We start from the raw sequence: 27,914 nt of genomic DNA, 5'->3' as shown, positions 1-27,914 counted from the left end.
GGAGAAGTTCTTCTCTACTTCAAGAACTGCTAAGCTGAGAAACGAGATTTCCAGCTTTCAACAGAAGAACTTGGAAGGCTTCAGTGAAGCCTGGGAGAGATTCAAGGGCTACCAAGCTCAATGCCCACACCATGGCTTTTCTAAGGAGAGCTTACTGAGCACATTCTACCGTGGTGCTCTTCCTAAGTACAGAGCCAGACTGGATACAGCTAGCAATGGGTTCTTCTTGGGGAGAACTGAGGAGGATGCAGAAGAGCTGGTTGACAACATGGTAAAGAGTGATGCAGTCTACAGTGGAGACCACGACAGAGGCAGTAGGACAGATGATAAGCAGACGAGGAAAGAGATCAAAGCTTTGGAAGACAAGATCGACCTACTCATTGCTGAAAAAGCAACCCAAGAGCAGCTGAAGTTTGTTGGTAACTCCAAGCAGGAAGATCCACTTGCTGTCAATGAGGTTGAGGGTTTGGAAGGTCAAGAGGAGTTGTGTTTCATTAACAACAATGGTAGCTGGTACAAAAAGGAGCCCAACTTTCAGTACAACAACTACCAACAGAAATCCTATCCCAACAACCAACAGAGTGGTTATCCGCCTAGAAACAACCAGCAAGGCAGCTATCAGCCTCAGCAAAACCCCTTGTCTGGTTCCTCTGCTCCTCAAGAGAGCAGCACTGATACCTTACTGAAACAAATCTTGGAGTCTCAGACTAGAAGTGAGAAGCAAGTTGGTTATGAGTTGAAGAACCTTCATTCCAAGATTGATGGGAGCTACAATGAGCTCAACAACAAATTCTCACACCTTGCTTCTACAGTCAGGAATTTAGAGAATCAATTTGCTTCCATGAACACTCACCAGAATCGCCAGCAAGGATCTCTACCTGGAAAGTCTGACCAAAATCCCAAGGAGGCCAAAGCTATCACCCTTAGGAGTGGTAAGCAGTTACCTCCTAGAACCCTCACCAAGGATGCTGAGAAATTAGGTGAGGGGGTTGCCATCAACATAGATGATGAAGTGGTGATTGTTGATGAGAAGATCAATGACGAGATCTTGGAGAAGATAGTGGAAGCCAAAGGTAAAGGAAAGGTTGGGGAAGAGAAGAAGACAGTAAAGGATGGTGAAGTTGTTACTCCAGCAAGTGAAAGTTCTTTTGTTCCTCCTCCCTATGAACCCAAACTTCCATTCCCTGGTAGATTCAAGAAGCAGCTGCTAGAGAAGTACAAGGCTCTGTTTGAGAAGCAAATGAGTGAAGCTCAGGTTGCAATGCCCATCATCGATGCTTTCATGTTGATTCCTCAATACAACAAGTTCCTGAAAGATGTTGTAGCTGCAAAGAAGAAGGAGATGGAAGGCATGATGATTCTTACCCATGAGTGCAATGCCATCATCCAGAGGCTTGATGTTCCAGAGAAATTAGAGGATCCAGGAAGCTTCACACTACCTTGTGCTCTTGGACCTATGGTATTTGAGAAAAGTCTCTGCGATTTGGGAGCTAGTGTCAGCTTGATGCCTTTGTCTGTTGCAAAGAAGCTTGGATTCACTCAGTACAAGAAGTGTAGACTCTCTCTGGTGTTAGCTGATCGTTCAGTGAAGTACCCTGTGGGCATCTTAGAGGACCTCCCTGTGAAGATTGGAAGGTATGAGATACCTACAGATTTTGTGGTGCTTGAGATGGGTGAGGAGGCTCAAGATCCATTGATTCTAGGAAGGCCATTCTTAGCTACAGCAGGAGCTATTGTTAATGTGAAGGAGGGCACGATTGATCTCCATTTGGGTAAAGAGAACATCCTCCACTTTGACATCAAGGGAAAATGAGGAAACCAACTGTGTTCGGGCAAGCCTTCTACATTGAAGAGATGGGCACTCCTGCTGATGAGCACCTTGAAGAGTTACCACCTGAGGACGACGAGGAGGGAGCATCTCCCTCTACTCATTCCCTATAGAAGGTAACCCACCACACTCCCTTGTATATACCATTTCATTTTTGCATATTAGTCTTCTTTTCGGTATCTCTCTCTACTTGACGACACAGAGACTGTGTAACTCAAGTTTGGGGGAGGTACCAAGTATTTGATCATGTTTGCTTTGATGTTGTTTCATTGAGTCATGCATGGCATACCTATTTGCATAGATAAAAAAAAAAAATCAATCATTTAGTTTGCATCATTTGCATTTTTAGGAGAGTCTAGAGCATATAGGTTGCATTCACTTGCATTGGGAGCAATGATTTTGAATGCCTTGTAAAGAACACTACGTTGCACTTGACTAGCTTTTGCACCTCTCAAAAAGACTTGTATGTTTCGAGCCTTGAAAACTCTTCCTGAAACTTGTTGATTGCTGAAACTCAGTCTTTGAAGCCAACTACAACCTTATTTGAACTGAACGAACTTAATGCTTCTTGCTCATGGTCCCTTGTGTACTGAGTCATGGCTATACACACTTGAGTTGTCACATCTTTTATACCAATCTTTTTTGACAAACTCTAGTGGTAGACCACTCCCAAAACCTTTTCCTCCTTTTAAGCTTTCATTGTTTGATGAGTGAGGCCTTTTTCGGAAAGTCTTACATGTGCATAATGTTGAGAGTATCGGGAACGACAATGCTTGATCTTCATTCTTGCTAGATTGGACACTCTATTGTCTAGCTATAGGTGGGGGTGAGTGTTGTGATTATGATTTGGGAGAAATGAAAAAGGAAAAGAATAGACTCTTTGTGCTTAAGTGAATTGTTTTATTGGGACCAGTATAGAAGCCTCTAGCTCAAGTTTTGAAAAGTTTGGCCCCCAGCCTAAAAAAAAAAAAAAAGAAAAAAAAAAACGAAAAAAAAGAGAAAAAAAAAAAAAGAGAAAAAGAAAGAAAAGGGGGCTAGCAAAGTTGTTAGGAGCTAAGAAATGTTTTGAGGTTGTGAAAAATCCCTTGTAGATTTCAAAGAGAAGGAGTTAAAGTTCTTAGGATCTTTTGGTGAGAGATGTGAGTTGGGTTTGACATTGGGAAATGATTGTGTGATTTGTATGTTTGAGAAAAGGGTAGAACAATGGAGATTGAGCATTGTATGCATGAGTTGGTCCCTTTCTTAGATATATTATGTGCAATGTCAAGGCTACTTGTTTTGAGAGTAAACCACCTTAAAGATCATATGTTTTGAACCTCTTGAATCACTTGAATAAAAGCCTTCCCTTACCCAACCAAATGACTTGGACCAACTGACCATTTGCAAGAATTCACCTGATGTTTTGTGCTTAATGAATGTGAGAGTTGGTTGATTTGAATGTGTGGATGCTTGATGATGAGTGTAAGAACAAAAAGAGTTAAGATAGGCCTAGAGAAGCTAGAGTGTAATAAGAGAGTGTGCTAGTTGTGTTTCTTTTGGCTATGTGCTCCCTCCTTCAACCTCTCTCCCTATGAGTTCTAGAAAGTTCACTTGTGGACAAGTAAAAGAACAAGTTTGGGGAAGTTGATATCTTGCATATTTGCATTGTTTTATCCATTCATCCTTGAGCATTTTCATCATATAGATTAGGATTCAGACATGTTTAGGTTGCATTTTGCATACATGAGTCTCTATTAGGTACTGGAGTACCACATGAGGTTATTTGGAGCTCAAAAGAGGTGAAAAGGTGACCATTGGACGAACCGAGCATGGGAGCGACCTCCCGGAGCGATATCACGAAGTCGCTGTGTCCCACTTCTCAGAGCGACCTTCCTAAAGCGACGCCATGAAGTCGCTCGCGTTCTCATTACTCCGAACAGTCTTAGATGACCATGGAGCGACCTCTCAGAGCGACCTACCAAGGTCGCTCCCGATCCAGAGCGACCCGTTGGAGCGACTGCACAAAGTCGCTCGCGTTTTCACGTCCGGAGACACACAACTCGCTCTCGGAGCGACCTCTCGCAGCGACCCAGCGAGGTCGCTCCCGAAGCTTGGAGCGACCTGTCCAGAGCGACAGGGAGAAATCGCTCGCCATCTTGGTTCCCGGAGACAAGAAATCGCTCTCGGAGCGACCTCTCGCAGCGACCCAGCGAGGTCGCTCCCGAAGCCTGGAGCGACTTGTCGGAGCGACGAGCCGAGGTCGCTGCGCGTCTCAATTTCACTCGAACTTATGATTTCTCAAGGGCCTTTTGGTCATTTCATTATGCACGTTTTACATTTCTAAAACCTATGTTTTAAACATCTTTTGTAGCCACCAGAGGCAGATTATCTTTTATCTTTTGGATCTATTGAGAAATACACAAGAACTCTCTTGAGAAGTTCATCTCTTGGATTTTGATTTGTTATGTTCTTGTGTTCTTGTTGATTTCTTATCTATTTCTCTACATGATTAATTTGAAATCCAATATGGGTTTAAGAGGAATCATGGAGATTAGTGAGTAATCACCTTTTGAATTCATGGGTTAGGGAGATTAAGGGTGATTAGGTTAGTTCTAGGATGTTTTAGTGTAGATCATTCTTGTTCCTTGCTAGTAGAGTAATCATAATGCATCTTCTGAGTTGGCCACTCAGTTGTTGATCCTTAGGCATTTCTCACCCGAAAGGTGTTCGATGAAATGCCCGAGACAACTCTCCTAGGCTTTTAGTATACTTTGCCAAAGACATTTGTTGTTAAAGGTGCTAAGATAGCTAATAGACTTGTTAGTAATGATTGCTTTCATATTATTCAACCAAAGACATTTGATGTTTGAGATATGTTAGCAAATGAGCATTCATCTAGACATAGAGCTTGCTTAGAATTGTGTCTAGGCTTAAGGTTGATAGTTTGATTGATCATTTGCCATCCTTAGTTTGATACTTGATCACCCAAGGTCTAATCCCTATGCCCATGAGTTCTCTTTTCCCTTAGTCAAGAAAGTATCATTCTGTTATTGCTTTTTAGTTTTAGTCATAGCTTAAAACCCATCTAAATCATTGGTTGCACTTAGATTAAGTGAGTACTTGCATTCTCAGTGCTTTGATATCCTTCAGAAATGGTTCGACAATCTTTTATACTACAACATTTGTCTTAGGAGCCTTGAAAACTCCTAATATCACATAGTGTGCTTGCTATTTTGTGATAAAAACCTTTTTAGAACTATTTCATGATGTTTTTCTTTAAAGATTCACTAAATATTTAAAACAAAATTTACTTTAAAGATTATTTAAATTTAAAATATTTATATTCATCTATACTTTAGTGCATTTTCTACAACTGTATCCACATTTATAGAAAATTTATTAAAAACCAAAAAATGGGTCTAACCAAGAATAGCGAAAAAGCTAACACACCCTTAAAAAATCATTTAAGAATAAATCTATACTTTAAATAATATTTTTTTATTAATATTAACTATTATTATAAATGAATATTAATTCATTTTGATTTATAGAATAAGAAATAACATTTTTGTCACTGAAGAAATAACATTTCTATAATATTATATATACATAATTAATAATTAAAATAATACACCAACAAAAATTTATAAAATAACTTAATCTATTTATTAAATATTTTATAAAATATAAAATAATTACATATACGAAATCAAATATATTCGTAAAGTTTACAACATATTTTAACTTATTGAAACAACATATTAAAATAAAAAATTTAAAACAATAAATAATTTAATATTTAATATATAGATTTAAATTAGACCACTAAAAGATAATTTAATATATTTGAATTTGATAAAAAATACATGCGTTGATTATAAAGATGCCCCTGCCGCCCACTGTTTAAAATATTTAATATTTTAATTTGATATTTTATACATATTATAAATACAATATTAAATTTTATACATATTATTTATAAATACAATATTAAATATTTATAAATACAATATTAAATATTTAATTTGATATTTAATATATTTATAAAGATGTCCCTGCCGCCCACTGTTTAAAATAATAAATAATTTAATATTTAATATTTAATATACAGATTTAAATTAGAATACTAAAAAATAATTTAATATATTTTAATTTGATAAAAATACAATATTAAACTGAGTTCACATTAATATAATTTTTATATTGAACATTTTATGCTTTAAGATTATAATTAGTTGCGAGTTATTTCATAAACATGTAAATATTTATCAAGTGTGAGCGGGTTGAACAACATATTGTTAATTTATATTATTATAAAATAAAATTTTAAAATACAAAATATTAAAATAAATTCATATTATAATCTTACAGTTTTAATATAGAAGTAAAATTAATATGAGGAAGAGTATATAAATGAATTTTCTTATTTTCATAAAGTTATATAAATTTTAGTTTAGTTATATATATATATATATATATGTATTTTTTAGAGTAAGAAAATAATATGTATAAAAATCTTATTTTTCAGTAAATAATTTTTCGAATAAAAGTTAGTCTCAAAATCTAGTATCTCAAAGTTAGTAACATACTTTTATAAGCAATCAATTATATGGAGGGTTCCTGCGTCAAAGCATAACATCTAGAGGTTTTATAACGTCAAAATTTCCAGTAATCAAATCACGATCAAACCACTCAACTTTTCCAAAAATCTGACCTCCTTGGCGTCTTTCCATTGAAATCTCTGCACAACAAATCTCTTCTGCTACCCCAATGGTTTCTTCTATAGAAAACAAAAACAACAGTCTCTCACCGTATCTCAGAGTCTTAAACAACTTTCGAACTCTTATCACGGCCAACAGTTCTTCCAATCCTTCGACTGCCTTCCAACACCTTTTCTTAGAATCATATGCTATCAACTTGTTCTCAACCAAATCATAGTAGTACATAACATCATCAATGAAACACGCATGATACCACTTCTTCGAACTCAGCGTCTCGTCGGGCGTTTCCCATTTAGTTTCATTTGGGTCATATACAAAATCCATCCCGTAAATCTTATTAGCCATCACCACACAACCATACCTGATCCCTATGACACTTCCTACAGGCTTGTCTAGAATTGTCATCCCAGGCTCCCACATCTGTGTTTTTGTATTGAAAACAACCACCACCACTGTTATTTCTTTAAGGTAATTACGTCCAATTACATATATTTTGTCATCGATGATGTCAGCTACTGTTTCAAACCGGAACAGATGCGGCATGCTCGGGAGTGGTTGCACAGTGTGAGATCTACAGTCAATGCTGTACGCAGTCGATGTCATATTGTCATAGTTGTCGTTGATCACACCAAACACATATATCTTTGAACCCACTGCCACAAAGCGTCCACGTCGAGGCACAGCGGGAAGCCAAGGGATAAGGGCCAAGCGGCTGTGTTTGCCGTTAGCTTTCCGGCAGAGAGTATACAAACGGTAATCCTTGTGGTCCCGGTTATAGAGAACAACATAGAGAAAATGTTCGGTGCATCCCAACAAAGATCGTATGGTGTATATATCAGACGACGCAACAAGTGTGCTTTGAAACAAGAGAGACTGTTGGATGGTCGCATCTCGGTACACGCGCTAAGATGTTAATGATGATGTCTTCAGGCAGTGACATAATCATGAATGGTATCTTCAAATCAACAATCAGAGAGAGACAGAGCAAATATTGCGATTGAATCAGGAGAACTCAAGAATCTCATATATAACTGGGATGGAAAAACAAGTAGGAGAGAGATCTCTTTGTATTTAAAGTTTCACTTGATTAAAATAGTTTTACATTAAATTGTATTTAAATTTTAAAAATATTTATATTCATCTATATTGTATTCCAATTATGACAAGTGGATCTACATTTATATGCATTATTAAAAACCAGAAAATGGTTTATGAATAACACTGTTAAAGCTAACGCAAAAAAGCATCGTTTAATAAAACTATGTATTATTTTAATAATCACTTTTAATAGTCAATAATTACAAGATTAAACTATTTATAGTCACAAGTTGATCAAATTGTGAATGATTTTGTGAATAGTGATAATAATTTCGAAAAGATATATATATATATATATATATATATATAAACAATTATGATTAATTGAGACATTCTAAACTTGAAAGAGTGACGAATAATATGATATTCATCAATGTTTACAGTCTAAAAAAAACTAATTTTAATATTGTTTTTAAAATTGTCTAAATTTATTTCTATAAATAAATAAATATAAAACAACTCTTTCTATCAAAACTGAATATGAAGAGTGAGAAAAATATAATTTTATCAAATAATCTATCTTATTAAAATATAAATAATTAAAATTTGAAACTATTTACAATTTTTTTTTCAAAATTAATATATTGTATTAATAAAAAAATTATATTTATAGTTTTTAGTTATTGTTTAATGTGTCTAATAATTATTCAATAATTTATTATAGAAATTAATAACTAACTGTCTACAATTAATTATTATATATATATATATATATATATATATATCTATTTTATAGATATGAAACACAAATCAATTATTTCACATTATTGTTTAAATGATATCTTACTCACACATTATTGTTTAAATGATATCTTTACTCACAAAATGGGAATTTTGACTTTATGAAAATATTATTAATTAATAGCACTTTCTAACAAAGTTGTTTTTATTAAAAGTCCAAAAATGTTTGTTTTTAGTTTTCTTCGAAAATGGCCGTGTCTCGTTCTTCTTACATCACAAGTAATAAAAGGGAAAGAATGATATTGCCACCTATACGCGGTTGTAGTGCTTTTTGGCTGTGGTCCTGTGGACATGCTAATTTTGGTTCTGTAAACATTGGTGGAATTTCTATTGATAAGAAAGGAAAGTGTAAATAAAAAAAAATGGTGGTTCATCTGGGTACGAGCCACCAGGCCATGTGGACCTGAGTGGCTTTGATCCGTTATCCGTCCACTGCCGAGAGAGGGAGGTGATCGCTGCTCTGTGAAACCAGCCTCACGCATTGCCCTCCCCTCTTTAGGAACCGCCTGAATCAAGCCTTCGCCTAACACAAACGGATCACTCTCGGCTTGGACTGGGCGGTCCAGAAGATGCCATACAGAACCGACCGGTGGGCCGAGCCAGTGTTCCACCATCTTATTGTCCCCACATGGGTCACAAACTCTTGTTACTGAGCTCGACGTTCAATCTTTAGATTGAAGACTTATATAAACAACACAATTTTGAGTCAAGTAACCGATGTGGGACGAAAGATAAATTTGGAGATTTACCTGTGGGGGACTACAGTCTCTCTCTCTCTTTTTTCTCCTTTCGAACAATTTGTCTCCACTTTGAGCATCTGGATTCTGTTAATTTTGCAAATGCACAAGGTGTAGTACATACGTGTGTATCGCATTTTACATGTTAGAATCAAACTTGTATATGAAAGCTTGGTTTTTATTGAATCTATTCTTTGTTTCTTGTTGTGTACTTTTGTTTATGTATTAGTGGGATCTTTTTTTCTCAGCCTGTTAAGATCTTCGAAGACTTCTACGAATATCAAGCTAATAACCGTACAGGTGAGCAAAGAAACTCCATTTCGGCTATCTACCCTAAACTCCATCCTCAGTTGCACATCTCTTACAAACACACTACACGTCTCTAGAGCATTCCATTGATTGAGGGAACCATAAAACTCGAGTGGACCTTTACATGACTGTGATGGACCATGCGGTATTCAGTAGCGGACAAGAAGACAAAGGAATCCACCTGATACAACCCACAAGTTGCAGGAAATATATAAACAACTATCACAAGAAACGGAAAAAGTTAAGGATTCAGCTAGAGGTTTGTTTCTGTCGTATTGAGTAGAACTACTATTTCATCTGGGAAAGTGCTGAACGTGAGCTCATGTTACAGATTCTATGATCTTAGTTACTCCAAAAAGCCACACAGAAGTTCTTCCCTCAGATTACTTGCGAGTCTGTAACTTTTTATAAGTTGCTTCCTGAGATTGTCAGCTCTGTCAAAGTTGTCTCTGGAGTATTAAACATTTTTCCGACAGAAGTTTGGTGATGTATCTTCAGATTTTTACAAATTCATCTCATGTTTTAGCTCAGGTATGCTACTCCAACAGGATACCGTGTAAGGCAAGACTGAGTCGTGTTCTAGCCACCCCACTGTCCCCAATCCTCTTGCAGATGGCAAAGATCTAGGAGAAGCTGTAGCAGTTCTCCTGTATCACAGATTCTTGTGGACTTGACTAATATTCATATTCTGATCCAGGTTTTGGACAATGCGAGAAATAGTATAATAGCCTACACAAATCAAACGCACATTTCATTTTTTTTTTTAACTTCCAACATATGTTACAAGGAAAAAACAGTTTCAATCAAACCACACACACACACACACACCACTTTATTCAAACTGTATCTAAGATCAGTTTAAAACTCAACGCTCTATTTGAGTTTGGATCATGGAGAAATTTAACAACAATGGTATCAATAAGATCATCATCAATCAGGCTATGATTGTGACGCTGCACACGCAGGAACCAGACAGTTTTATCTCAGATGTTTTCCACTGCCTGCCTGGTGCAGCTTCCGGGTCATACAGCAAAGTGCTGTGACCAGTCTCTTCTTGAGATGAAAAAAGCAGAAGCTTCCCATTCAGCTTACCAAACTGAAACCCGGCGCTCGAGCTTCCTGACAGCGGAAGAGCCACAACTTCCCAAGTATCATCTTCTGCATTGAAGACATACATCTTCCTCTGGTTCTTCCACTCCATACAGAAGAGCTTCTTTCCTACTTCAACATGAGCTGTGACCATCTGCAATTGTATCAAGAGCACCCAAATATTAGAGATACTCTCTATCAATGTTCAAGAACTCGGTAGATTATTCGGAACTTAGGCTTGGCCTATGCATTGACAAATTATTGATTTATTTTATATATATTTCACATTTATACAAGATGTTTTATTTTTTGACTTTAGTTGTATTTTTTTTGATGAATTATCAAAATTAGACATTATTAGTTAATTTAACGGATTTAGACTAATCTAGATGGATTTAAACATGATTTAAATCGATGTAGAATGGTTTAGATTATCAAATTTTTTTGAAAATTGTTTCGGATAGTACTGATTTGCCGTAACCATGGTTTCTATACTTTAAAACCAAGCTAAAGAAACATACTATCATGAGTATCGTCTGAGGAGAAACACTTACAGTTACACCGTTTTTTCTGCCACACCAGGAGCCACACTGAGGGTTGTACACATCAACAAGTTTTGAGTTACCAATGGTGAAGTTGGATCTCCCACCCATCACATAGAGCTTCCCGTTGAAGCCGCTAGCGAAACATCCCCATCTCGGACGCCTCAGAGACTGTATGAAAGTCCAAACCCCTGTCTCTGGATCGTAAACCTCTGCACTAGACAGACTCTCACCATCTCCACCGTGACCTCCCACCACATAAACAAGTCCATTCACCTCGGCGCAAGCAAAGTCATAGCGAGCCTCCTTCAGGTCAGCTAGTCTGCTCCAGCTGGATTAAAAAGTATTAAATCATTGGATCAAAGTTCACAAAGTATGCTGGAATTAATTAAGAAAATGACGAACCTGTTGAGGCAAGTATCAAACTGGTAAACATCAGAAGATGCAACATGAGAGCCACTGATCATAGCACAACCAGCAATAACAAGAAGTTTCCCATCAACAACAACCACCTTAAACCCTGTCTTTACAGGACCAGGCATTGGTGGAAGAGATGATAGCTTATGTCCCAGACAGTCCATCACCTCCCAGTGACTCTCTTTCCCTCCAGCATCCATGGTTAAGACATAGAGCCACTCCTCAGGCATACCGGCGAGTCTTCTCACAGTAATAAACTCTTTGCTCTGAACGACATACCTCCATTTCTTACAGACACGTCCCATGGAAGGTAAGCTAGAACGCGGCACCAGCGCCAGACACAGCTTGGCCACATCATCAGACAACCCAGGGATCAAAGGCTCAGACAACAACCGTGAGCTTAGATCAAGATTTACCATCCTTTTCTTCCCACTAACAACAGCCTCCATCTTTTGAACAAGAGTGGTTAAATCTCCCAATATAAATATCTATTTAATCTAAAGTAAAGTTTTGGTGTATGAAGAAGTAGTTATTGAAGAATCTCGTGAAACCCGTCACGTATAGGGATTTTCAAAGACAAAGGAATAAACAGGTTTGATGAGAAGAAGACTATCGCAGTGACCAATGATGAATGATGATGATGTCCAGCTTCATATTCCATACCAATGGCTTCGTTTCTAGAGTTTTTAGGATCTAAGATTGTCGTTAAATTAATGTTGTTTCTTCTCAGACACATCTCTGTATCTAAAACCAAAACAAAGATTAAAAGATTTGTCAACAACAGGTTCCCAAAACAAAAGAGAGTTGCAAGAAAGAAGACATACCATTAAAGGGAATGCTAGTCAAGGAGATTTAGCCAACCGCAACATCCATATCTTAGAATTTGCTAATGTTCTGCAATTGTTTTTTTTTTCAGATAAGTCAAAGAACCAATAAGATCGCAATCAGGAGAATCAAACAAAGAGATAGGATGTTCCACTAAAAATAAAAAAGAACACGCAGCATCATATAACCACAAAAAAAAATCAGGAAAAAGCAGTGGATATCAATTAATTTCCTGAAAAAAAAAATGAATATAATTTCTCTAGAGTTGGCTAAGATCTCAAGATCGGTGCTTCCAAGACCATTAAAAAAAACTAACAATGAATCAAAAATTGCAGAAAAATTACTATAATGGTGGTGAGAGACCTAAAGCGGATGATTCATTTCTAAAGAAGAAACTTAAAATCCAAATGGCTAAGACATTTATAGAAAGAAGAGCGAAAATGGCGGAAAGAAATAAAAAGGATAGAGATGAAAGAAAGTACCGAGAGAATAGGGAGGCCTTGTCTTTTTCTTTTGAGTCTTCTTTGTTCTTGCGTTGAACTTGGTTTGCAGAGACGAAGAGAGAGAGATGTAATAATAATAAGGATGGTGTATTTATAAAGGGGAGCGTGAGATTCGGACAATTATTATATTTATGAGCAAAATCACAGGAGGAAGCATCATACGGTGGATCGGCCATAAGATAATCATGTCTACTAGTCACCACGTCACTTTCACCCCATCACCATCTATTTATATATTGTATATTTTCCATTTACTTACCGGAGACATGTTTTTTATTCAGACCACGACGAAGACATGTTTTATTTTTATAAAGTAAACTCTACTCCATCAGACTATATTGTCCATTAAGAACTTTTTTTTTGTTTGTTGGGGTCTTTTTGGTTGTTGGGGTCAGGGCCAACCTTGGAAAGGAGTCATATTTGAATACAAGTCATACAACAATTTCTCAATAAACTCTTGACCGTAACATCAAATTTGATGTTGAAATAGCATTAAACTAGATGATAACCAACGCGCATTCGCATGAATTTTTATAATAATGTTTGTTCATTAAATGGTTTTAACATTTTGCAACACTACGATCTTTATTGATTGCAACAATCACTCAAACCGGTGTAAACCTCATAAATTCAAAAACTGGTTTCAGCTAGCGTTTGCAGTTGCGGGAGGATAAATTATTTTTCTTTTTTTTCTAAAAACAATATAAATACAAAAATAAAAATAAAAATAAAAATTTTAAATTGAAATTATAAAAATACTAAAATATATCTATTATATTTTAATTAATATTATAAAATTTCAAAATAAAAATATTTTCTATATTTTTCAAAAATTTAAAACTATAAATTTTTAAATATAATTTTTATATTTATTATAATATTATATTTTTGATATTTTTATAATTATATAAAATATAAATATTTTTAATTTATTATTTAATCGCTGATGCATTTGGTAGTTAACCAGTCATAACTATCCCACAAACGCACTAATTTCTAATCGCAAAATCAGTCATACAAATCTCTTAAAGCCGCTAGAAACCCAACCACCCGCATCCGCAAACTCCTGCAACCGCTGTGTTTAATTTTTACGGTTGACACAAATCACCAAAACCAAATAGGCAACATTGATTGTATATTGACAAAAGATGATTAAGTTTTCTGCTCTCTATTTGTCTACTATTGGCTCTCTATAAGTGATTTTATTTTTTACCTCTATTTGAGAATGTTCACATAATATTTTCAAAACTTGAAAAAATATAATAAATCATTATTTTATTTACTGTATAAAAATTGAGGTTATAGGCCACTGAGAATATACACATAAGATAAAAACAACCAATCAAAATATGAAAACCATAATTTTAGGTTACTATCTTTTTAAATGATAAAATTTCCAAATTGATTATTTCAATACAAAATGGTTCCAATATCAAATAACTAATAAATAAATCACTAAAATGGAATTGACTCATATATATATATATATATATATATATATATACTGAATATTTGAAAATTTAACATAAATATATACTATATAAAATTTGAGATTATAAACCATTAAGAGGGTCTACATGATTTAAAACCACCAATCGTATTATGACAAATCATCATTTTAGTTTATTATTTTCAAAAATATTAATATTTCCAAAATAATTTATTTCAAAATAAAATAGAAACCCCAATATCAAATAAGTTAAGTTAACAAAAATAATAAAATAAAGATACATATATTGTGTCATCCATAAATCTCACTTATATTACCATAATTAAATATTTATATTTTATTATTCAAGATTGAGAATTGTACATGTATTTAAGTTAGAAATTTATGTAAAATATTATTTTATTTTTTTTAAATATGATTTGAGATTTATTATCACTAAACTACATTTTGCAAGATCCCTTTATGACTTGCCATTCGCATGCACATTGCGCACGTCCTTTCATGCGACCACCATTTGAAATATTGCAAAAAGATCTCATGAATCTTTGTTGATATCTCTTCGAACATGCAGATTCACACTCTTTTACTTCGCAACGGTCAGCGTGTATAATATTGAAACATTTATTTATAAGACTACATTCCACTCCTATTACAAAAACATAAATATTAGTTGGTGAAAAAATAGAAAATATTAATTTTTGTACTTTTGTAAAAAAATAATTAATGGCAGTTTAATCTGATTTATTTGAAAATAGAACATAATATTATAAATAAAAATATAGGATATATTAAATATTTGAATATTTCATATAAATTTTCTTTAAAGTATATGACATCAATATTGTAAAACAATTTGAAATTCGAAGAAATATATCTATGTTAATGAGATAGAATGATTATTATCAAATGTCAATAGAAATATGTTTAGTCAACTCGTATCCCAATGAAGTTTATATATAAAATTATAAAGTGCAAATTAAAAAAATGTATTAAGTAAATTTTAAAAATATTTTAGGTTGGTTTCCTAGATATAGTACAACAAATTTGAACTCATTTCTGTATTATATCAAAATTTTATTTAAACATAAGATTATTTTAAATAAATATTAAAATATTGAATTAAAATATATGTAATAAAAATATAATATAGTAAATTTCATATTTTATTGATTTAAAATGGTATAAAATTGTTTCTTCCTAAACATTTATATCTAAGAAATTATTAAATGTAAATACATACCTTTTTTTAACACTTTTATCCTTTTGGACTCCATCACAATGAAATATTCAGTGTTAAAAAAAAATGTAAATACATACCTAAGAGAAGGATTGAGAAGATGGCAAGAATAGTAAATGAAGGTAGAAAGGATTTCCCCATAGTAGAATATATAAATGGATTGGTATTTCTTAAAGTTTTAGAAAAGAAAGAAGAAGACGTATTAATATATATAATAAATTAGGTGTTTCTCAAAAATTTCTAATCTGAGGTATGCAATACCTCATAGCCTTAATTATAGGACTTAGTTTGACTCAAGTTCATTTTTTCTCCAGTTACAAAAAAAGTTCATTTTTTCTTTATATTAAAGATAAAAATGTTAACCTCTAATTTGTTTATTTGATTTTGCTGAATAATTGTTTTTGGGGCTTCTACTTGTTAATCCTCTCTTATAGGAGAAACCATTAAAATTTCACTAAAATAGTAAAATAACAAAAGAAATAGCCATTTGTATTAAATAGCAAAAAAAAATATTTTGAAGGATAGTAAGACCACCCATCAATTAATTTTAACAAATAACCTCTTAATTACCTTCCGTTTAAAGTGGCTTCAAAGATGTTTGAAACAGTTAAATAAAAATGTTGTGTTTTGACTAAAAATAAATAAATTCTAGCGCAAAAAAATAATAATTATGTTTCTTTAGTGAGTGTTCGTAATTAATTAATTTAAATTGATTTTAAATATAGTGATAGAATTTGTAAATAAAAAAATACAAAAAATAATTAATTTATTGTAAATGTAATAACTAAATATGTAAATAAAAAATAATATTATCTATATTTTTAAACAATTCTCAATTAAATTGTTATTTTGTTTCCAAACCGTACCAAAAAATATTTCAGTTTTAATAATATATGTAAAATTAATGTCTTGCTAACCATCTCACACTAAAGATAAGAAATCGTCTAAAATGGCTGGACCATTCTGTCATACTCAGATAATTGGTAATAAGTGATCCGAAGAACAGCGAGTTAATGAAGTTTCAACAAGTGGTAGATGACATAAAGCCTCAATCCGGTCACTACTACCAAGGTTGATACATCCTGGCTTTAACCAGACGAATTGGTAGGAGAAGACCAAGACGGGGACATGAAAGATCGAGCAAAAGAATGTCTACTGACACCAAGCAGGATATAAGCTTAGCGGAACTAGAAAAATTCGAATGAATAATACTAACCATCATCAAACAGCAACACTGAACAAAAGATCCAACAAAAAACATATCTAACGTCTTGCAAAGATGGAGAAAAATGAAACAAAATCTCTTTCAACAACACAAAAAGGAGAGACTAAAAAAAAACAAAGAAAGCTTAAGCTGCTGATTTCTTAGACTTGGCTGCCAACTGCGTCTCTGGCTACAAATATCGAAAACAACATAACATGAAAACCACTCTTATTAACATGCTTAAATCCGGGATTCAACAATGGGAACAGAGTTAATACCTCTTTCTTGACAGACTCTTCTTTCTCAGACAAAATCAACTCAATGTGGCATGGGTTTGACATGTAAGCTACAAACAAGAAAAAGAAACAATGCGAGTCAAAAAAACATAAACCAATGAGAGAAGTGAATTACAAAACTTACGATTGATTCTTCCGTGGGCACGGTAAGTCCTTCTCCTTTGCTTTGCAGCCTGGTTCACTTGGATGTGTGATATGAAGAGGGCATCCACATCCAAACCTTTCACCTCAGCATTGCTCTCAGCGTTCTTAAGCAGATCAAGAACGAACTGAGCAGATTTCGCGGGCCAACGTCCTTGACCGTTAGAGTGCCTGTTCTTAGCTTGGGCAGTCCTTCCAACACCTCTGCAGAAACGGGTGAAGGGAATGGCTTGCTTGTGAGCTATCACATCTTCAAGGTACCTCTTCGCCTTGAGCAATGGTAGCTTCCTGATGGCGTGCGCTGTTTCACGGGTGTTCTGTATCAAACAACCAGACAAAAAAACTCACTATAAGAAAACCAAACAAAGAACTGAACCATTAGTCACTAAAATAAGACATAAACTAAGACATCAGTGTACCATCATGTACTGAACCTTTTAGTTGTAATAAAATCAAAACTTAGATTCACCCAATCACGATGACCAATTCAATTTCCCTGAAGTATACGTGAGATCTGTCAAATGCAACAGAGCTCTGCTTTTTCTCAATCAGGTTTTACTTAGACAAGACTAGACTAAACTACCATTCCCTTACATCGAAAGTCTAAAAAAGACAAGAGAGAATGTTATTACCTTGAAGTGAACCCTAAGGTCGGATCCTCTAGCCTTGCAAGCTGCAATGATCAAACGCAGATTTTAGCAAAAGAATAAATAAAAATCGAATAGAAAAAAAGGGTAAAAATGGTACTGAGATCATTACACTTGGTCTGATTGTCGGGTTCTTGAGAGTACTTCACCTAGCGAAACGAAGAATAACAAAAATCAGCAGGCTGAGCCTAAGTTAAATCTGCAATACGAAAAGAAAAAAAAAGATGTGAGAGAAGCTTACCATGGCTGCTAAATGGGAGAATTGGCTGCAGAAACGATGAGAGAAGTGTAACGAATGACTTTATATTACGCGAAAACGACATAAACCCTAATTGGTCTAGCAAAGTGGGCCTGTTAATTTCATGGGCTAACCCGTTAATACTTTATGGATTGGGCTATTCTGCCTCTTCCGCTTTGTGACTATCTGACTTCAGTGGTTTACCTATTGGTATGAGATGGACAGAAAGCCGCTAGAATTTCACGGTATAATATTTTGAGAGGTTTCCCAATTACTTAACTGAATAAGTTAACGAATATATTGGCAGAGTTCATCAGTTTTGTACTTCAACTGAGATTTGAAGAATCCGCCAATCAAAGACTTTATTTTCGGTGGCTCAGTCATCGGTTTCATCCACTTTGAGTCATCTTGTCCAAATCCATAAGTACAGAACCTCCTCCAAATTTTGAAGAAATCGTTGTTGCTCTTTTTCCTCTCCAATTTATTTTTCTACAAAGCATTTTTTCTAGTGGTCGAGTCAGTAATCATCTTTTTCAAACCTATAAATATAAAAACCTCTTCCACGATGTTCCTCTCTTTCATATCCAGTCTATTTTCTCCAATGGATTTATTTCCGGCGGTCCTGTCTACAGTTTCATCCACCTTGAATCATCTCTTTCAATTCTATTTGATATAAAAACTCCTCCAAACTTCTCGGTGAAACAACTTTACATGATATCTCAAACATTTTATTTTGGCCGCCTATCTTGTTTGTAGATATCATCATCATTGGATATGATATTTGCCACTATGTATCCTCTTTCACTTTTTTTATAATTTGAAAGTTACTTACGAATTTCAGGGTTTTATATTTATAAACTCATTCCATCTTCACATCCATCTGCCTAACTATTTTGTTTGTTTTTTTAGTTGCCTAATTCCACTCATTACGCTAAGTATTAATCCAATAGTTTCTACCGTTTTATCTCAGATGAAATACTTACTCCCAACAAATCCAGTTTTACATTTTTGTGTTTTTTTTTTTTTTTTGTCGTCAACTTTACAGACTCATATAGACTCTGTAAACCAAGCCGGAAGATATTGATCCATGTGAACGACGAAAGACGGCTGAATCCTAACACTGCGTGCTAGGCTATCCGCCTTTGTATTCTGCGCTCTTGGTACATGGACGATCTCTGATTGTAGGAAACTTGCTCTCAGACTTTTGATGTCTTCCAAATAACTTGCAAACGCTGGCCACTCTTCTGGTTCCGAAACCATCTTCACCAATTGAGAACAATCCGTTGCAAACGTAACCTGAGATTGACGTAAATTCCTCATACATTGAGAACAATCCGTTGCAAACGTAACCTGAGATTGACGTAAATTCCTCATACATTTTTGTGTTATACGCTACAATTTCAAGATCTATAAACTTTCAAATTATTGACAAAAAAAAAACTTTCAAATTATTATTGGGATTTGACTAGAGCTGGGTTGCGGGTCAAACCCGCCCCGCTGATCCGCCAACCCGCGGGTAAACTGATTTTTTTTACTCAAAAAATTTGACCCGCATGACCCGCAAGAAGAAAATATGAAATCCACACCCGCCCCGCTTAAACCCGCGGGTGATCCGCTAGACCCGTGGATAATATTAATAATATTAAAAATTATTAATTAAATATTTTTTATTAAAAATAACAATAAAATTTAATATTTAAATATTTTTTATTAAAAATAACAATAAAATTTAATATTTTAAATAATTTTTATTAAAAATAATAAATATTAATCTATTTATAATTAAAATTAAATTATTTTTAAAAAATTTTCCATTTAAAAATAATATTTTAAAAAAAAAATCTTTTTTTTTTTAGTTTTTGCGGGTTGGCGGATACCCGCACTAAATTTTGGCTGACCCGCATCCGCCCCGCATAAAAATCACTCAATCCGCACCCGCACCCACAAACCAAAATTTTCAAATCACTCGACCCGCATCCGCCCCGCAGCGGGTCAAATGGAGCGGGGCCCGCGGATAATGATTCATATTCCCAGCACTAGATTTGACTCTTAAAAACTTAATAATTACCAGATCAATTCTGACTAGAAGAATCTTAATAATCTATTATGACTCAATACGTTTCGTCAAAACTGAAGCAACAAAAAAACAGAAGCGAGACGGTTGGATCCAAATCTCATCTCATCGCGAAGAAATGTACGGCAAAACCATATGCATCATCGTCTTCTTCGTCTTCCTCATTGCCTCCTACTCCATCTACATGGGCACCGTCGATCCAACCCCTTACTTCACCCAGCTCCAGTCCCTCCCCCGCGGCATCTCCTCCTCTCCCTGTAACTCCTCCACCATCTCCCCACAACCTCTCCGCGTCTTCATGTACGACCTCCCTCGAAAATTCAACATCGCGATGATGGATCCTCACATCTCAGACGTCGAGCCAATCTCCGCCAAGAACCTCCCTCCCTGGCCCCAGACCTCCGGGATCAAGCGCCAGCACAGCGTCGAGTACTGGCTCATGGCCTCCCTTCTCCACAACGGCGAGGGAGAGAGAGAGGCGGTTAGGGTTTTTGATCCGGAATCGGCGGATGCCTTCTACGTCCCTTTCTTCTCTTCCTTGAGCTTCAACACTCACGGCAAGAACATGACCGATCCGGATACGGAGTTTGACCGGCTATTGCAGGTGACGATCTGATGAATCGTTGAAAATCTGACCGGCGATTAACGGTTTATGTTTTTTTTTTTTTAATTCAGGTTGACTTAATGGAGTATCTTGAGAATTCTAACTACTGGCAACGCTCAGGTGGGAGAGACCACGTGATTCCCATGACGCATCCTAATGCCTTTAGATTCTTGAGGCAGCAAGTGAACGCGTCGATTCTTATTGTTGCTGACTTTGGGCGTTACCCGAAGGAGATGGCACGGTTAGATAAAGATGTGGTTTCTCCGTATGTGCATGTTGTTGAGTCCTTTAGAGAGGATGGTGTTAGTGTTGGTGTTGGTGATGGGGATGATGATAGTACTCCGGATCCCTTCGAGGCTCGGGGCACGCTTCTTTACTTCCGTGGGAATACTGTTAGGAAGGCTGAAGGTAGAATCCGTCTCAAGCTGGAGAAGTTGTTGGCTGGTAACTCTGATGTTCATTATGAGAAGAGTGTAGCAACAACACAAAACATCAAAGTGGTAAGCTCTTGTGTCTTATAACTAGGATACTGATTCATGTGTTTGGTTCTTGTATGGGTTAGGAAGATTATTTTCTCTTATTGTGTGTGTGTTTTTTGGCTTGTAACTCCAGTCTACGGAAGGGATGAGATCATCGAAGTTCTGTCTGCATCCAGCTGGAGACACTCCGTCATCATGCCGACTATTTGATGCCATTGTCAGCCACTGCATCCCGGTCATCATAAGCGACAAGATCGAGCTGCCGTTCGAAGATGAGATAGACTACTCGGAGTTCTCAGTGTTCTACTCTGTAAAAGAGGCGCTTGAACCAGGCTTCATCCTCGACAATTTACGGCAGTTTCCCAAGGAGAAATGGTTGAAGATGTGGGCAAACTTGAAGAACGTTTCTCATCACTTCGAGTTTCAGTACCCGCCCAAGAGAGAAGACGCGGTTAACATGTTGTGGAGACAGGTGAAACACAAGATACCGAATGTCAAGCTCGCTGTACATAGAAACAGGAGGTTGAAAGTCCCTGATTGGTGGCTCTGAAGAATCTTCTCAAGATCAAGCCTTATCATTTTCTTTCCTTCCAATACTGTACATTAGTTGATTCTTTTGTTACCTTTTTGAGTTTCGTGACCCATTTTTATAGGCATATATACTCTAAAAACATCATTTTTATAACCAGATAATAATTTTTAAAAAGGTTTGGGATTAGAGAGTTCATGATGTTGTGAACTCGTATAGTGGAAACAAGAGGGGATCAAGCTGATTCTACTTTCCTATTCCTGTTGTCTTGTTCTAAACCCACTAGAGATAATAATGCCGACCATTTGGAGCATAGTATCTTTGTGCCTTTGTGGGGACTGGGGAGTCATGGGCTTAATCACCGCAACGAGATGGTTAAGTAGCAATAAAATCAGAAAACGTGTTTATGTGGCATATTATGCAGTTATATATCTTTAGATCCTGAATGATGAAGGGGGCATATGCGTCATTCGCTATCTTTTATAAATATAACTCACAGTCGCCGAAGCTGACGAGGAGCAACAGAGTAGTAAGTAGTAACAGGCACGTTCTCTCCGCCCAAATATACAAACTGGAGACTGGAGAGGAATATCTCAAAACGAGATGCGAGTTGTCAGAATCTCATGCGTCGGAACACGTCATCTTTCACCACCCTCCTCCGCCTCCGCTTCCGCCCATTCTGACGTCTCTGCCTCCTCGGCCGGTACGTTTTCTCCTCTCGCCTGTACATTTACTTTTCTGTAGTTGGCAACGCCGATTATATTAGTAGAATATCCGTATTTGATCTCCTTGTTAGATCCATGTGATGCCAAAGATTTATTTTTCTTTCTGGTTCTTTAGAAACGGAAACCAAATTGAAATTTTCTACCTTCACCATCCCATCATTCTTTCTTAATTAAAATCTCCATTTTCTATCAAAGTTAGTTTAGTTTAGTTGTAAATGTCTGAATGTTGCACATTGCGCTAAGTGTGGGTATAATTTAACTGTTGTCAGTGATGTTTCATTCACTCAAAGCTGGTAAACTGTAGCAGAGTATGTGCTTATCTACAGTATATTTGACCGGCGACTCAATAACGTGTGTGAATAATGATAAACCAAAAAACACATCTATTTTATAATTTGTATTTTATAATTTGTATTTTATGGTTTCAAATACTATAATGATATTATATATACAGAACATGTTGTAAAAAGTATACAATAATATGTGATGTTTTAGGACTCTTCTTGGCACAATTATTAGGTGTCCGGGTTAGAAGGAGCATCGGCTTCATTTCGTGTCTGAATCATAATCTAAAAGATTAGGTCCCCCTGTGGGTCCCCCAGTGAATAATTCGCATCGGTCGTTCATAGGATTTTACCGGTTTAGTTTAATCGGGCGGGTTGGGGAGATCCGTGAATGATTCAATCGGTCTGCCACGTGAGTCAAACTTCAAGTAGATCTGTGCTCGTTGGTAAATAATTTGACACTCTTGGATTAACTTTAATTTCTAGAATATAAAGTTTATTATAGAGAAAGATATAAAATATATTTAGTCTTGTGCTTTTGGTCCCCCATATATCTAAATCAGCCTCTAGGGCATATGTTGACAAGTTTCTATAAACTGAAGTAGATGGCTAGTGGTTAGGGTAGTCATAATGTTTCCATATGGCGTCAAGAATTATTATAGTCTATAGGTCTATTGTTAGGTAACTTGTCACCATAATGAGATCTTGGAATGTCCAATCTTGATTAACCAATCTATACCGAACCAGAAACCATGACAAAACGTTGATCCAAAATTAAACTGAATGTAAATAAACCAAATTGGACCCAAACTGAACAGAAATTATAAAAATCTTTAGCTTTGTTGTACGTCTTTTACATTTCCTCAGTTTTCGAAAAATAGAATTTTTAGATTTAGTTCGTGTTCGTTTTTGTATCTAGACAATACAAACATTCAGATGCAAAATCTATAATATCTAAAATATTTAAATATTTGAGATGCAAAAATGTGTAGAGTTTGGAGCAAAATTTGCATCTCACGTCAAAAGATTTATATACTCTTAATACAAACATAAAGTTTAATTAGATTAGTATTGTAATTGCTATATAGCGAAGTTGAATTTTCTTGTTAAACTAAAAAATCGAGTTTAAAAAAAAATCAAGTTTTCTTGTCAAAACCGATAATTGAGTTTTTTCGTCAAAACTACAAAACTGATTTTTTCATCCAAAACTGCAAATTTGAGTTTTTTCACCAAAACAATAAAATAGAATTTTTTCGCCAAAACTATAAAACTGATTTTTTTCGTCATAATCATAAAATTAAAATTTTCCACCAAAATTGAAAAATCAAATTTTTCCGCCAAAACTGCAAATCGATCTTTCCGCCAAGAACTAAGATTTTATTCAAAATGGTAAAATCAATTTTTCTCGCCGAAATCGCAAATTTGTGTTTTATTTTGGTACATATATAACTTTTATTTATTTATCCAATATTATAATTATTTCATTATTAATAATATAAATTGTGTCTTTCATCTAGATGCATCTAAATGTTGTATCAAATACAAAAACGGACATAGAATTTCAAAAACATCAATTGAAGATATTTGTTTGAATTAAATATTATTGTTTGATAGCTGTTGAAAAAAAAAATTAAATAAAAAAGTATTTGGAATATTTATTATATTTTTAATTTGTATGAATACTGAATACTATAAAAATCAATTTTTTAGGAATGAGAAGACTATAATTTTTCTTATTTTTTGGCAAAAGCCGACCATACCAAACAGAACCCATGGCTAGGTTTCTGTTTGGTTTCCTATGTACATAAACCGAAATTTATTTATTAATCGAACTCTTGGGCCCCTCATCTTGATATGACATAAACAAGTCTGTTTTGAAGCTTCAGTTTTAATGGAGGCTACTACTTTGAGTTCTATAGTTAGTAGTACTTAGTATTGGATGCTTTCATGTAATTCTCGAGCCCAATTTGGTTAGAGTAACGTAAATCTATCAACAACATATCGGTTAAAAGAACCTTCCTTAGGCTAGCTTTGTGTTCTCGATGTGATCTTGTTTATATTGTGTAGGGCTGAGTAATGCAGATGCAGAGGATGCGAGTTGTGGTGGCACTGGCACGCCGAGTTTGAGAATCAAGAAGAGGCTAACATGTGTGTGCTTCTACCGCAAGAGAGCTTACGAGCGCATCTGCTCTAACTTAACACCATTGCAGGTATAACACTTATGGAAAACAACAGCTGCATAAACTGGCTTTTAATGAAACCATATGAATGTGTTTGCTCTTTTCAGGAAGAAAGACTGAAGAGGCTGACAAAGAGAATGAATAATTGCTTCGATGCGTCGCGGCCTGACCATCAGGATGCACTGAGAGCATTGTGGTCAGCAACGTATCCCGAGAAAAAGCTTGAGGCTTTAATATCAGATCAGTGGAAAGATATGGGATGGCAAGGAAGAGATCCATCCACTGATTTCAGGTTAGGCTCTCTCAAGTAACATACATCAATCCCAAAAATAGTGCTTAAGTTTGTGTTTTTTTATGACTGTTGTTATCAGAGGAGGTGGATTCATATCACTGGAGAATCTTCTCTTCTTTGCCAAGACATTCCCGGTAAACTTAACTCTCATGACCTTTCTACTTACAGAACATTTCATAAACCTCTTTATGTAATTTTCTTCGTTCCATTGGTGTAGACTTCGTTTCAGCGTCTTTTAAAGAAACAAGGAGGTAAAAGGGCGGCTTGGGAGTATCCATTCGCTGTAGCTGGTGTCAACATTACCTTCATGATCATGCAAATGCTCGACCTAGAAGCCTGTGAGTATTCACTCACTATCCATTAATGTATTGCTTTTAGAATGTGAAGCAAAACTTATTGTTTACTCAACTGCGTGTGCAGCAAAGCCTAGGACTTTTATAGGGTCGGTATTCTTACAAATGCTATCAGGTAAAAGATGTGAACATATGTATATCATGTCTCTTTTGGTTACTTGATATTTGACTAAGGTTTTTGGAAAATATTAGAAAACGAATGGGCCTTTGATTTGCTTTATTGCGTGGCCTTTGCGGTGATGGACAAACAATGGCTAGACAGGAACGCCACCTACATGGAATTCAATGTGAGTTGTGTTTTCATAATGATGTAGACAATAATATCCTTGTGATGGTGATGATGAGATGGATGGATGGATGGTGTAGGATGTGTTGAGATGTACGAGGGCGCAGCTGGAGAGAGAACTGATGATGGATGATGTTTTCAGGATCGAAGATATGCCTTCCTTCTCTCTTCTCTCTTAGTCTTTTACCTATCAAGTTCTTGATTTGTCACTCATAGAGTTAGACTACTTCAAGGAAGGAAACACAAAGAGGTCTATTTTCTTAGGAATATCTGACCTGCGAGATGAGTGAACAAGTTTGATATAAATTGTTGTAATCTGAATATACTTATCATGTACAAGCATTCAAAATTAATTGACTTATGTCGGAGCCACATATGAATCCTCACCTCAAATTCACTAGACCACAAGTTATGAACTATTGAGCTGGTAACATTAAGTCATTAATATTGTTTAAGAGAATTATCAATGCAGTTCTGGAACTGCATAATCCATATTTCGACAATACTGGACAGCATAATCTCATATCCTCTCCTGACACAATGACTTCATTACATATTTTTGAGCTTTTTAACTTCAATTTCCTAACTATTTTCATGCTTTCAAGTATTATATCTTTGTAGCATTTGTGGTGAGAAGTACAGCATCAATGGTCACTTGCTTGTAGCTACCGTTTTTTTTTTTTGTATTCTAATTTCTACCGGCATATATGGTTGGACGCCTAAAGCATGAAACAAAACAATTACTCCTATATCTTTGTGGCATTTGTGGTGAGAAGTACAGCACCAAAGGTCACTTGCTTAATTGCTTAGGGGTTATGTCCTTTTGTAGCTACCGGCCATATATACTTTTTTGGTAGTCTACCGACCATATATGGTTTGGACGCCTAAAGCATGAAACAAAACAATTATACAATCTATCTATAAATATGTTCGCTTCTCTTATGTGATGCCACGTCATCAAGTCGTGCATTATGGGAGTGACGCGTGTCCCATTTTATATTTATGGCCAAAATAAATGAATGCAGTCAGGGGTAATTGAATCTAGCACCTCTAGCACTGGTAATTTTTTTTAGAACCACTAGGCTAAAGTCACTTTTTATAAATATGTGACCGCGAAAATACTTATTATCGTGTCGGCTGGAAGCTCATGCTTCTTCTGCTTGTGGCCAGGGCCGACACTGAACTGACGTCAAGATGAAGATCGTAAATTTAAAAACTTTGCTCCAAACAGTTTTGCAATATTTCTAACTTTTATAACTTGATGCGTATAATATATATCAAAATACATTTGTTGTACACGCTTTTATTAGTTTTGCTTTTAAAAGAAGGTATTTACAGTTATAAATGTTTTGTGTCAGTGAAGTAATGGTTGAAAAACCTCTATACATATGTCATTTTAAAATAACACTCAACTTCTATATATAGTCAATCCATATATCCATGTTATATTCTAGACTAAATATTTTCTCTTTTAAAAATATAGAAAACAGTTTTTTTAGTCTACAAGCAAATGTTGTAGAGCAAGTATGCATTATACAAAATAATATATATTTAAAATCCATACGCAAAAACATAAAAGTTGTTATAGGCCTCTTTCTGACACATGCACACTCCACTTGAATAATTAAAAAAAAACAGTATTGTCTTCAAACTTTATCACAAATCCACATTTGTACATCTATAATTATGAGTTAGACAATTAGTTAATTTGATACAATACCAAAGCAAGAATAATAGAAAAACAACTATACCACCGCATACTAATAAGTAACACATAACAGATAACCAAATTCCTGAATCTTAAAACAAATTTCAACTCGAGCATTTAGTGAATATCAAACTAACTAATATCCCGCCCGTAGGGCGGGCCGACCCTAATTATCCATGAACCACTACACTACACTACAAAATTTGATGTTCTTAATTACTACACAATCCACACTAATGTGACATGCTTATTATCCAAGTATTAATATATAACTAGAGTTTAGAGTTTGATCTGCGCGACTGCACAGATGTTTTATAAATAATTTTATAAATCAACTTTACAATATTTCAGTACGTTAAATAAGTAACATAAAATTATAAAATTTTATAATTATGTAC

General features: G+C 35.2%; 6 protein-coding genes and 2 non-coding genes across 9 annotated transcripts; 2 read left to right on the top strand and 6 right to left on the bottom strand.

Moving 5' to 3' along the window:
• Positions 1-31: 31 nt before the first annotated feature.
• Positions 32-138, bottom strand: LOC117132216. The gene has a single exon (XR_004455776.1). It is a non-coding gene; the product is annotated as a small nucleolar RNA R71 (small nucleolar RNA).
• Positions 139-6,432: 6,294 nt separating this feature from the next.
• LOC103852498 (F-box/kelch-repeat protein At4g38940) lies at positions 6,433-8,981 on the bottom strand. Its single transcript, XM_009129400.2, has 2 exons — positions 8,757-8,981; positions 6,433-7,431 (listed from the first exon to the last, which is right to left on the bottom strand). The coding sequence occupies exons 1-2, from the start codon at positions 8,979-8,981 to the stop codon at positions 6,433-6,435; spliced, it is 1,224 nt and encodes a 407-aa protein (XP_009127648.2).
• Positions 8,982-10,140: 1,159 nt separating this feature from the next.
• On the bottom strand, positions 10,141-13,145 carry LOC103852403 (F-box/kelch-repeat protein At1g67480). The gene is made up of 5 exons (XM_009129308.3): positions 12,769-13,145; positions 12,286-12,355; positions 11,450-12,205; positions 11,057-11,375; positions 10,141-10,656 (listed from the first exon to the last, which is right to left on the bottom strand). The coding sequence occupies exons 3-5, from the start codon at positions 11,908-11,910 to the stop codon at positions 10,348-10,350; spliced, it is 1,089 nt and encodes a 362-aa protein (XP_009127556.1). The 5' UTR covers positions 11,911-12,205; positions 12,286-12,355; positions 12,769-13,145; the 3' UTR covers positions 10,141-10,347.
• Positions 13,146-13,681: 536 nt separating this feature from the next.
• Positions 13,682-16,414, bottom strand: LOC108870900 (putative defensin-like protein 148). Its single transcript, XM_018656694.2, has 2 exons — positions 15,557-16,414; positions 13,682-14,885 (listed from the first exon to the last, which is right to left on the bottom strand). The coding sequence occupies exons 1-2, from the start codon at positions 15,615-15,617 to the stop codon at positions 14,680-14,682; spliced, it is 267 nt and encodes an 88-aa protein (XP_018512210.1). The 5' UTR covers positions 15,618-16,414; the 3' UTR covers positions 13,682-14,679.
• A 246-nt stretch (positions 16,415-16,660) lies between these two features.
• Positions 16,661-18,094, bottom strand: LOC103852402 (60S ribosomal protein L17-2). The gene is made up of 6 exons (XM_009129307.3): positions 18,006-18,094; positions 17,877-17,913; positions 17,750-17,790; positions 17,101-17,434; positions 16,959-17,026; positions 16,661-16,870 (listed from the first exon to the last, which is right to left on the bottom strand). The coding sequence occupies exons 1-6, from the start codon at positions 18,006-18,008 to the stop codon at positions 16,826-16,828; spliced, it is 528 nt and encodes a 175-aa protein (XP_009127555.1). The 5' UTR covers positions 18,009-18,094; the 3' UTR covers positions 16,661-16,825.
• LOC117132300 lies at positions 17,529-17,661 on the bottom strand. Its single transcript, XR_004455855.1, has one exon. It is a non-coding gene; the product is annotated as a small nucleolar RNA snoR74 (small nucleolar RNA).
• Positions 18,095-20,060: 1,966 nt separating the features above from the next.
• LOC103852401 (probable arabinosyltransferase ARAD1) lies at positions 20,061-21,884 on the top strand. The gene is made up of 3 exons (XM_009129306.3): positions 20,061-20,680; positions 20,752-21,180; positions 21,293-21,884. Exons 1-3 carry the CDS (start codon positions 20,195-20,197, stop codon positions 21,707-21,709), a joined length of 1,332 nt encoding a protein of 443 aa, XP_009127554.1. The 5' UTR covers positions 20,061-20,194; the 3' UTR covers positions 21,710-21,884.
• A 175-nt stretch (positions 21,885-22,059) lies between these two features.
• LOC103852400 (ELMO domain-containing protein A) lies at positions 22,060-26,182 on the top strand. Of its 2 annotated transcripts, none has more exons than XM_009129305.3 (8): positions 22,060-22,391; positions 24,780-24,907; positions 24,985-25,169; positions 25,249-25,303; positions 25,387-25,507; positions 25,590-25,637; positions 25,715-25,809; positions 25,889-26,182. In XM_009129305.3, exons 1-8 carry the CDS (start codon positions 22,292-22,294, stop codon positions 25,985-25,987), a joined length of 831 nt encoding a protein of 276 aa, XP_009127553.1. In that variant the 5' UTR covers positions 22,060-22,291; the 3' UTR covers positions 25,988-26,182. The 2 variants fall into 2 exon arrangements, with proteins under 2 accessions (XP_009127553.1, XP_009127552.1); XM_009129304.3 differs by having other exon boundaries at positions 24,765-24,907.
• Positions 26,183-27,914: the final 1,732 nt, after the last annotated feature.

This window comes from Brassica rapa, chromosome A02, assembly GCF_000309985.2.
Source record: "Brassica rapa cultivar Chiifu-401-42 chromosome A02, CAAS_Brap_v3.01, whole genome shotgun sequence".
NCBI classification, from domain to species: domain Eukaryota; kingdom Viridiplantae; phylum Streptophyta; class Magnoliopsida; order Brassicales; family Brassicaceae; genus Brassica; species Brassica rapa.
This window is presented reverse-complemented; position numbering and strand designations above follow the sequence as displayed.

What these genes read in the sequence shown, in the direction of transcription:
- LOC103852498 (XM_009129400.2), bottom strand. Translation starts at nt 8,981, where the DNA reads ATGGTGGAACACTGGCTCGGCCCACCGGTCGGTTCTGTATGGCATCTT. An exon ending in ACTCAGGTCCACATGGCCTG is followed by an intron (nt 7,432 to 8,756) that starts GTGGCTCGTACC and finishes TTAACATCTTAG; the next exon opens with CGCGTGTACCGAGATGCGAC.
- LOC103852403 (XM_009129308.3), bottom strand. Translation starts at nt 11,910, where the DNA reads ATGGAGGCTGTTGTTAGTGGGAAGAAAAGGATGGTAAATCTTGATCTA. An exon ending in TTTGATACTTGCCTCAACAG is followed by an intron (nt 11,376 to 11,449) that starts GTTCGTCATTTT and finishes TTTTTAATCCAG; the next exon opens with CTGGAGCAGACTAGCTGACC. An exon ending in GCAGAAAAAACGGTGTAACT is followed by an intron (nt 10,657 to 11,056) that starts GTAAGTGTTTCT and finishes ATACAATTGCAG; the next exon opens with ATGGTCACAGCTCATGTTGA.
- LOC108870900 (XM_018656694.2), bottom strand. Translation starts at nt 15,617, where the DNA reads ATGGGGAAATCCTTTCTACCTTCATTTACTATTCTTGCCATCTTCTCA. An exon ending in CTTCTCAATCCTTCTCTTAG is followed by an intron (nt 14,886 to 15,556) that starts GTATGTATTTAC and finishes TTTTTGTAATAG; the next exon opens with GAGTGGAATGTAGTCTTATA.
- LOC103852402 (XM_009129307.3), bottom strand. An exon ending in ACCTTAGGGTTCACTTCAAG is followed by an intron (nt 17,435 to 17,749) that starts GTAATAACATTC and finishes TGTTTGATACAG; the next exon opens with AACACCCGTGAAACAGCGCA. An exon ending in TGCCCACGGAAGAATCAATC is followed by an intron (nt 17,027 to 17,100) that starts GTAAGTTTTGTA and finishes TCTTGTTTGTAG; the next exon opens with CTTACATGTCAAACCCATGC.
- LOC103852401 (XM_009129306.3), top strand. Translation starts at nt 20,195, where the DNA reads ATGTACGGCAAAACCATATGCATCATCGTCTTCTTCGTCTTCCTCATT. An exon ending in AGTTTGACCGGCTATTGCAG is followed by an intron (nt 20,681 to 20,751) that starts GTGACGATCTGA and finishes TTTTTAATTCAG; the next exon opens with GTTGACTTAATGGAGTATCT. An exon ending in CAACACAAAACATCAAAGTG is followed by an intron (nt 21,181 to 21,292) that starts GTAAGCTCTTGT and finishes TTGTAACTCCAG; the next exon opens with TCTACGGAAGGGATGAGATC.
- LOC103852400 (XM_009129304.3), top strand. Translation starts at nt 22,292, where the DNA reads ATGCGAGTTGTCAGAATCTCATGCGTCGGAACACGTCATCTTTCACCA. An exon ending in TCTTTGCCAAGACATTCCCG is followed by an intron (nt 25,304 to 25,386) that starts GTAAACTTAACT and finishes CCATTGGTGTAG; the next exon opens with ACTTCGTTTCAGCGTCTTTT. An exon ending in CCACCTACATGGAATTCAAT is followed by an intron (nt 25,810 to 25,888) that starts GTGAGTTGTGTT and finishes TGGATGGTGTAG; the next exon opens with GATGTGTTGAGATGTACGAG.